The sequence below is a fragment of the Mandrillus leucophaeus genome, unplaced genomic scaffold (assembly GCF_000951045.1).
Source record: "Mandrillus leucophaeus isolate KB7577 unplaced genomic scaffold, Mleu.le_1.0 Scaffold30, whole genome shotgun sequence".
NCBI lineage: Eukaryota > Metazoa > Chordata > Mammalia > Primates > Cercopithecidae > Mandrillus > Mandrillus leucophaeus.
This window is the reverse complement of record NW_012103143.1, coordinates 1,501,104-1,508,912: the sequence shown is the minus strand read 5'-3', so window position 1 is coordinate 1,508,912 and position 7,809 is coordinate 1,501,104. Positions and strand designations below refer to the sequence as shown.

Sequence of the window (7,809 nt, the reverse complement as noted above, 5' to 3'; positions counted from 1 at the left end):
CGGGGCTGCGGGGGCTGAGCGGGGATCGCGGGTCCCAGGAGCCTTTCCCCTCCCTTGCGCCCACTCTCAGTCCTACTCCCCTTGGCCGCCCATCCTCTCCTCTCCTGGGCGGGGGTCCCTGGAAGTTGGGCTCCTGGTTCACCCTGGACCCCGCTCCGAGGCCGCTCTGGGTTGCTTCGCGGCCGGCAGCTGCGTCCCGACCCCCGTCTCTTCCTGGGGGTCATGCCGGGGCTCCCTGGACATTCCCTGGGACTCAGAACTGGGGCCTCACTCGGCCCCACAGTAGAGAGACTTTTCCTGCCTCCTCTCTCCTTCCTCCCCATTACCCAGCCTCCAAATCTCTAGGCAGGAAGGAGGCTGCTCCCGACTGGCTGGGACCTACAGCAGAGCTGAGAGCTCTCCAACTCCGGCACCTCCCACCTCCTGCCCCGCACACACACCAGAGCCAGGGAGGGGCCCTGCGTCCTGCAAAGCCCCTCAGCACTCAGCGGTGATCGGGGCCGGAGCATTTACCCCTCAGATCACTGCCTGCCGGGTGAGAGGCGGCCAGGCTCTGCACCTGTGACCCCATTCTGTAACTGGGGAAACTGAGACCCAGGAGGGTTACAGTGGCCAGGCCCCCGGTTGCCTCCTCTCGGCTCACCTTCAGCAGCCTAGGGAGGGCTGGAGTTGTTCGGCTGCGCAGCGCTGACCCCGGCCTCTCTGTCCCGCAGACATGTCCTTCCGCAAAGTGGTCCGGCAGAGCAAATTCCGGCATGTGTTCGGGCAGCCGGTCAAGAACGACCAGTGCTATGAGGACATTCGCGTGTCCCGTGTTACCTGGGACAGCACCTTCTGCGCTGTCAACCCCAAGTTCCTGGCAGTGATTGTGGAGGCCAGTGGCGGGGGTGCCTTTCTGGTGCTGCCCCTAAGCAAGGTGGGTCCTGTCAGGGTTGGGGGGAAGAGGAGGCACCTCGGCCACCCCTGCTGGGCCTTTCTGCATACCTCAAATCCCTCATCTTGCCATTTCTCACACTGGTGGGCAGGCGTTATAACCCACATTTATTGCCCCAAGTGTTAGCACAGATAGAGAGTGGCCTGTTGCCATAGAGTCAGGATTAGAGGCAGCAAACATTTCCTGCTCACCTGGCGAGTGGGGCACAGTCACATCTGGGCCACCTGTGAGCCAGGACTTGCACGTCATTCCCACTCCATGGAAGGGAAGACCAAGACTCCGGGAGGGATGAAGCCCCCTGACTGCCCCCTCGTGCCCACAGACGGGCCGCATTGACAAGGCCTACCCGACGGTGTGTGGGCACACAGGACCTGTCCTGGACATCGACTGGTGTCCCCACAATGACGAAGTCATAGCCAGCGGCTCGGAGGACTGCACGGTCATGGTGAGGCACAGGACTGGCTGGGCCAGGGTCTCGGGCGTGACTCAAGGGGGCCAGCAGTAGGGCCATCAGAGGACTGAGCCCGGTGGCCCTGTCCCTACCACAGGTGTGGCAGATCCCAGAGAATGGGCTGACCTCCCCACTGACAGAGCCGGTGGTGGTACTGGAGGGGCACACCAAGCGAGTGGGCATCATCGCCTGGCACCCCACGGCCCGAAACGTGCTGCTTAGTGCAGGTCTGCACCGCCCCCCGTTTTGTCCCCCCACGGACCTCTCCATACACCCCAGCAGCCCCTCCAGGGCCCACCTGACAGATGGGAAAGCTGAGGCCCTCAGAGTTGGAGAGACCCAGTCTGCCCCAGGGTGGTGGGCAGAGTGGGCCTTGGCCTGGTGAGCTAATGGCCTCCTGCCACCCACCTGGCCTGAGCTGACAGCCCTCACCTGCCAGGCTGTGACAACGTGGTACTCATCTGGAACGTGGGCACAGCAGAGGAGCTGTACCGCCTGGACAGCCTGCACCCTGACCTCATCTACAACGTCAGCTGGAACCACAACGGCAGCCTGTTTTGCTCAGCGTGCAAGGACAAGAGCGTGCGCATCATCGACCCCCGTCGGGGCACCCTGATGGCAGTATGTGGCCTCAGAGGGCAAGGATGGCTGTGAATAGGCCCAGGGCCTTGAGCAGGGCACTGCACTGACCAGCCTGTCCCCCCCACAGGAGCGGGAGAAGGCTCATGAGGGGGCCCGGCCCATGCGAGCCATCTTCCTGGCAGATGGCAAGGTGTTCACCACGGGCTTCAGCCGAATGAGTGAGCGGCAGCTGGCACTCTGGGACCCAGTGAGTGGCCAGCTTAAGGGGGCAAGCTTGAGACTTGGGCCCCACCCTGGAGCGCTCTGCCCTGGGCCAGGCAGGCATGGTTCACCGGAGAGGCCTGTGGTTCCTAGGTTCTCTACCTGGCACTTGAGGCTCTCAGGGCTGGGGACTCTGTCAGCCTTTCCTCTCCTGCCCCCTGCTCGCCCAACTGCCCCGCCACTCCCCCATGGCCTCCCACTGCCTCCGTGTCTTTGCCCATGTTCATACCAACGTAAGAACCTTTCTCTCCCTTGGTTGCCTGTACCACCCACTGCCTATGCAGGGCTCCCCACTCCTCCAGCAAGCCTCCTCCTCCAGCAAGCCTCCCGGCCCTGCCCTGAAGCGTCCTCTCCCCCAGCCCTTTCTGCTTCTGCACAGTGACCTCCAGGGCCCCTTGATCTGGGGCTGGTGCTGCTGGCACCCCAGGCTCCCCACGGTGGGGTATGTTTCAGCACTTGTTCAGTGGCCTGGGCATAGTCTTAAGGCCTGGAGGAAGCTGGAAAAGAGGGACCCTGGGAATAAAGTGGAGCCAGGAGGGCCAGGTGGGGGTCGTCATGTGGGAAAAGGCATAGAGGCAGCACAGGGCCCACCTGCATTTAGGGGGCAGTGCTGGCTGGCCTTAGTGAGGCCAGCTAAGGCCCATCCTGGTTTGGGATTAGGGGGCGAGGAGGTTCTGCTTGGCCTGACTGCCCCCAATGTGCCAGGAAAACCTCGAGGAACCCATGGCCCTGCAGGAACTGGACTCGAGCAACGGGGCCCTGCTGCCCTTCTACGACCCCGACACCAGTGTGGTCTACGTCTGCGGCAAGGTGGGGCTGGGCAGGGCTGGCGAGGGGCAGGGAAGAGGCATGCCCGGGTGCTGAGCCCCCTCCCCACACAGGGCGACTCCAGCATCCGGTACTTTGAGATCACAGAGGAGCCCCCCTACATCCACTTCCTGAACACATTCACCAGCAAGGAGCCCCAGCGGGGCATGGGCAGCATGCCCAAGCGGGGCCTGGAGGTCAGCAAGTGCGAGATTGCCCGGTAAGAGGGCCAGCGAGGCCACTCAGGGACAGGGGCATCCAAGGTAAGAGGTCAGGTCACTGGAGGCTCCTCGGGAGCAGGCCGAAACCTTGGGCCAGGGAGGCCCGGCGGGCCATGGGAACTGTCACGAGGCAGCCTGTGTGGCGGTCTAGCCGCCTTAGGGGTCAGCCTGTGGAGGTCCTGGGGTGAGGACTGGAAGTGAAGGATGCTGGGAGCCAGGAGAGCTGGCGGTGGGGGGGCGGGTGTTCCACCCACGGCTGCTGCTCGCATCCCCAGGTTCTACAAACTTCACGAGCGCAAGTGTGAGCCCATCGTCATGACTGTGCCAAGAAAGGTGAGGCCACCCGTCCCTCTGCTCATTCGCCCCTTTCTCCAGCAGGCGGGCCATGCAATTGTGACTAGGGCAAGGCCTGTGAACGGAACATGACCTAGTATGGTTTGTGGGCAGTGAGCTGGACAGATGCCAGCTTGCCCTTGTACCAGCCAGCTGTTGGGCTGTGCCACTCAGGGGGCAAGTGGGGATGAGACACAGGGTGAGTGGGGGCCCTGCCCTGGATGAGCCACAGGAGAAGGATGCCAGGCAGTCAGGGAGGGAGTGGAAGCCAGAGATCTTCCTGAAGGAGGCAGTACCCATAGCACAGCTAGGGTGGCGCCATCCACTGGGGGCAGGCCAGGCGAAGGGCACGGTGGTGGGAATGGAGAGAGGAACACGGAGTCTGGCCGCAGTGGGGAATCCCATGAAGAGGGGACCGGGCCACATGTGGCTTGGCCTCAGATACCAAGAGCCTTGGACACGCTTCCATGATTCTCTGGCCAGCGTTTGCCGACTGCTCTTTCAACATGCCAGGCACATTTCGGGGAGTGAAGCTGAGAGCTGAGCTGATAGGGCCTGCTCCAGGAGCTCACAGTCCATGGACCCCAGAATCCCACAAAGCCACACAGTGGCCCCTGTGGCCTGCAGGGGAAGGTGGTGACAGGGGCCTTGCTCAGAAGGGTGGGAAAGCTTCAGAGGGAGCTGTTGGCGGCGTCCAGAAGGGAAGTGAAAGGCCAGAATGGAGCTTTCGAGAGGCCCCTTGGGGCCAGGCCATGGGAGAATGGGTTAACAGAGTGCAAGCCTGGAGGCCCAGGGATGAGGGGACCCTATGGGGCCTCCCAACTGATCCTGACGTCCTGGCCCCCTGCCCAGTCGGACCTCTTCCAGGATGATCTGTACCCTGACACAGCCGGGCCCGAGGCAGCCCTGGAGGCTGAGGAGTGGGTGAGCGGGCGGGATGCTGACCCGATCCTCATCTCGCTGCGGGAGGCCTACGTGCCCAGCAAGCAGCGGGACCTGAAGATTAGCCGGCGCAACGTGTTGTCTGACAGCCGGCCCGCCGTGGCCCTGGGCTCCTCCCGCCTGGGGGCCCCTGCAGCCACCACCATTGCTGCTGATGCCACTCCCAGCGGCAGCCTGACCAGAGCCGGGGTATGCACCCACAGGCAGGGGTGATGCTGGGAGCCCCTCCTGTGGCCCTGGCCTGCTGTGTGGGCCTGGGCCATTTGCTCTCCCTCGCTGGGGTAGTGGTGGGTTTGGGAGGGCTATGGCTTAGCAGCCTCTGACCACCACGCCCTACCCCCACTTCATGTCCCCACAGGAGGCTGGGAAGCTGGAGGAGGTGATGCAGGAGCTGCGGGCCCTGAGAGCGCTGGTCAAGGAGCAGGGGGAGCGCATCTGCCGCCTGGAGGAGCAGTTGGGCCGCATGGAGAACGGGGATGCGTAGGGCCACAGCCACGCGCCACCTTCATCTCCTCCTCCGCCCCCTTCCCACTCAGCTTCTGCCAGCGGGTCGCACCGGGCTGGCTGGCTGCCCAGGGCCTCCGAGGCAGCGCAGGGGTCGGTTCCCACCCCGACCTGTCCCGGGCTGAGGCCGAAGCCACCACCCAGCTTTCTTCACTGTTCCTGTGGAGGATTTCCATGCCCAGGCGAGCTCCTCCTCCTCTGAGGGACCATCTCCCCGACCACTGCCCAGCCCTCTGCTCCCTCCCCAGAGGAGGCGGGAAGGTGGGCTCTATATTTTCATTCCAAATAAAATTCTCTTTCTAAAAGCCGGGCTGACCTGCCGCTGCAAGGGTGGGGCTGAGAAGTCTGGAAACCTGGAGACAGATGATGTCGCAGGAGTCACCCATGTGCCGGTGTAGGGGCAGTGAGCAGCCCCATAGACATTGCTCCCCTGGATTGTCAGGCAGGGAAACTGAGGCAGAGGACCTGGGCACACATGCAAGGCTGCATCCAGCTTCAAGTTGGTGCTGCTTCTCCCTTGGAGGACAGGCCCTGCAGCCCAGCCTCCTCCAGGAAGGCCGGGGAGGGTCTGGTGTGGACCAGGGGTCCTGCAGCAGGGAGGGGCAGATGGGGTATGTGGGCAGGAAGCGGAAGCCCGGGCCACCCTTCACTGCAGACGAGCACTGAGCTCACTTCTCGCTCAACACAGCCAGAGCTGGAGGTGGGTGCCCGGCGCGGAGGGGCCTGTGGACCAATGGTGAGCCTCGGAACCCCCGGGTTCTTGGGATGGGGGCCACAGGCGGTCGGGGCTGGACTGTCTGGGCCGGTGGAGCTGAGGAGGGCCCCACACTAGCTCCGGGGAAGAGGTGAGACCTAAGAGAAGTATGGCAGAGGCTGGACCTCTCTCTCACCTGAGCTGGGCTCTCTGGGACTCCGGGCATGGCCCCCGGCACCCCACACTGGACCAGGCCCCCCTCAGGAGCCCGGGGAAGGCCCTCACCTGGTCTTCCTCTGAGCGGGAACTTGCATTCCTGGAACCTGGGTGGACAGCCTGGGGTGCTGGGGGAGGCTGGCTGCACCTCAGCACCCCTCCCCCGACACCCCCCACCTAGCCTGTTCTGACCGCAGACTTCCTCTGGCAGCTGCGCCCGCCTCCCCCAGCCCCCGGCCCTGCACGCCTGGGGCCCTCAGGGACTGGGAGTGGAACGGAAACCCTGCAGCTGGGGCAGCCCCGTGGTGGGGAGGGAGGAAGAGGGGCCTCCCGGACCCCTGCTTGGGGACCTGGCCAAGCAGAAGATGAGCAGTTGCCTCGGGGTGGGTCCAGGCCCCTCCATCCTCCATCCTCCATCCTCCATCCCAGGCCTCAGGGAGAGCTAGCCCTGACACCAACTAGCAACCTCTTTCCCTCCCTCCCATCTCCTCCCCCACCCACCCAGGCAGCCTAGACACGTTTAACCCACGCTGACTACCTACTAACATGCTTGACCCAAAAAGCCCCCTTCTCCTAGCAGCTTATTGTGGGGGGTAGATAATAGACATAAAAAATGAGTACAATTATCTCTTGATTAGGTGGCATGCGAGGAAAAAGGCGCTGAGTGCTAGGGGGTGCTAGGGGGTGCTGGGGTGGGCTGCAGTGATAGACATCAGGGTAGAGGTTAAGGTCAGGTTCAGCCTCACTGGGGTGACCTTTGAGCACAGTGAGCAGGCCATGCAGCCTGGGGGAGGGGAGGGTGGGAGGAGGTGGAGCTTTCCGGGCAGAGGGAACAGCCAGTGCGAAGGCCCCAGGCAGGTGGCTCTGTGCAGCGGTTGGGGGAGGCGAGTGGTAGGGAGGAGGTTGGACGAATGGGGGCTGATCTCACAGGGCCAGAGCCTGGTTGACCAAATAAGGCCTTGGCCTTCTCTGCTTGGCTGTCCCAAGAGGATCCCAAAGAGAAAAAAAGGAAAGTGGTCTTGATCACCCAGCCTAACCCGCACTAGGCCCCACCCCAGGTGCTGAGCCCTCTGAGCCCCTGCCTGTCTCCCACAGGCTCTGCCCTGCACCCTAGGGCTCGGGATGCTGCTGGCCCTGCCAGGGGCCTTGGGCTCGGGTGGCAGCGCGGAGGACAGCGTGGGCTCCAGCTCTGTCACCGTTGTCCTGCTGCTGCTGCTGCTCTTGCTGCTGGTCACCGGCCTGGCACTGGCCTGGCGCCGCCTCAGCCGTGACTCGGGGGGCTACTACCACCCGGCCCGCCTGGGTGCCGCGCTGTGGGGCCGCACCCGGCGCTTGCTCTGGGCCAGCCCCCCGGGCCGCTGGCTGCAGGCCCGAGCTGAGCTGGGGTCCCCAGACAATGATCTTGAGCGACAGGAGGATGAGCAGGACGCAGACTATGACCACGTCACGGATGGTGGCCTGCAGGCTGACCCCGGGGAAGGCGAGCAGCTATGTGGAGAGGCGTCCAGCCCAGAGCAGGTCCCCGTGCGGGCTGAGGAAGCCAGAGACAGTGACACGGAGGGCGACCTGGTCCTTGGCTCCCCAGGACCAGCAAGCGCAGGGGGCAGTGCTGAGGCCCTGCTGAGTGACCTGCACGCCTTTGCTGGCAGTGCAGCCTGGGACGACAGCGCCAGGGCAGCTGGGGGCCAGGGCCTCCATGTCACCGCACTGTAGCAGCTGGCCTTGGTGTCCCATCTCTGCCACGGCCACTCACTCCCTGTACCTCTGCTTCCCAAGATGCCATGGCTGGATTGGACCCCCACCCCACATGACCACACCTCAGACTGTCACCCCCCACCAGTTCCCAAGTCTACGTGTAACCCCC

The 7,809-nt window shown here is 64.0% G+C and overlaps 2 protein-coding genes across 3 annotated transcripts; both read left to right on the top strand.

The window, feature by feature from the left end:
• The first annotated feature begins 691 nt into the window (after positions 1-691).
• On the top strand, positions 692-5,343 carry CORO1B (coronin, actin binding protein, 1B). The gene is made up of 10 exons (XM_011987001.1): positions 692-916; positions 1,257-1,379; positions 1,483-1,612; positions 1,825-2,006; positions 2,095-2,214; positions 2,934-3,038; positions 3,110-3,255; positions 3,532-3,589; positions 4,442-4,720; positions 4,890-5,343. The coding sequence occupies exons 1-10, from the start codon at positions 716-718 to the stop codon at positions 5,013-5,015; spliced, it is 1,470 nt and encodes a 489-aa protein (XP_011842391.1). The 5' UTR covers positions 692-715; the 3' UTR covers positions 5,016-5,343.
• A 364-nt stretch (positions 5,344-5,707) lies between these two features.
• Positions 5,708-7,809, top strand: PTPRCAP (protein tyrosine phosphatase, receptor type, C-associated protein). 2 transcript variants are annotated; one of them, XM_011986998.1, is made up of 2 exons: positions 5,708-5,771; positions 7,041-7,809. In XM_011986998.1, exons 1-2 carry the CDS (start codon positions 5,769-5,771, stop codon positions 7,656-7,658), a joined length of 621 nt encoding a protein of 206 aa, XP_011842388.1. In that variant the 5' UTR covers positions 5,708-5,768; the 3' UTR covers positions 7,659-7,809. The 2 variants fall into 2 exon arrangements, with proteins under 2 accessions (XP_011842388.1, XP_011842389.1); XM_011986999.1 differs by having other exon boundaries at positions 5,725-5,771; positions 7,060-7,809.

What these genes read in the sequence shown, in the direction of transcription:
- CORO1B (XM_011987001.1), top strand. Translation starts at nt 716, where the DNA reads ATGTCCTTCCGCAAAGTGGTCCGGCAGAGCAAATTCCGGCATGTGTTC. An exon ending in AAACGTGCTGCTTAGTGCAG is followed by an intron (nt 1,613 to 1,824) that starts GTCTGCACCGCC and finishes CTCACCTGCCAG; the next exon opens with GCTGTGACAACGTGGTACTC. An exon ending in GCAGCCTGACCAGAGCCGGG is followed by an intron (nt 4,721 to 4,889) that starts GTATGCACCCAC and finishes ATGTCCCCACAG; the next exon opens with GAGGCTGGGAAGCTGGAGGA.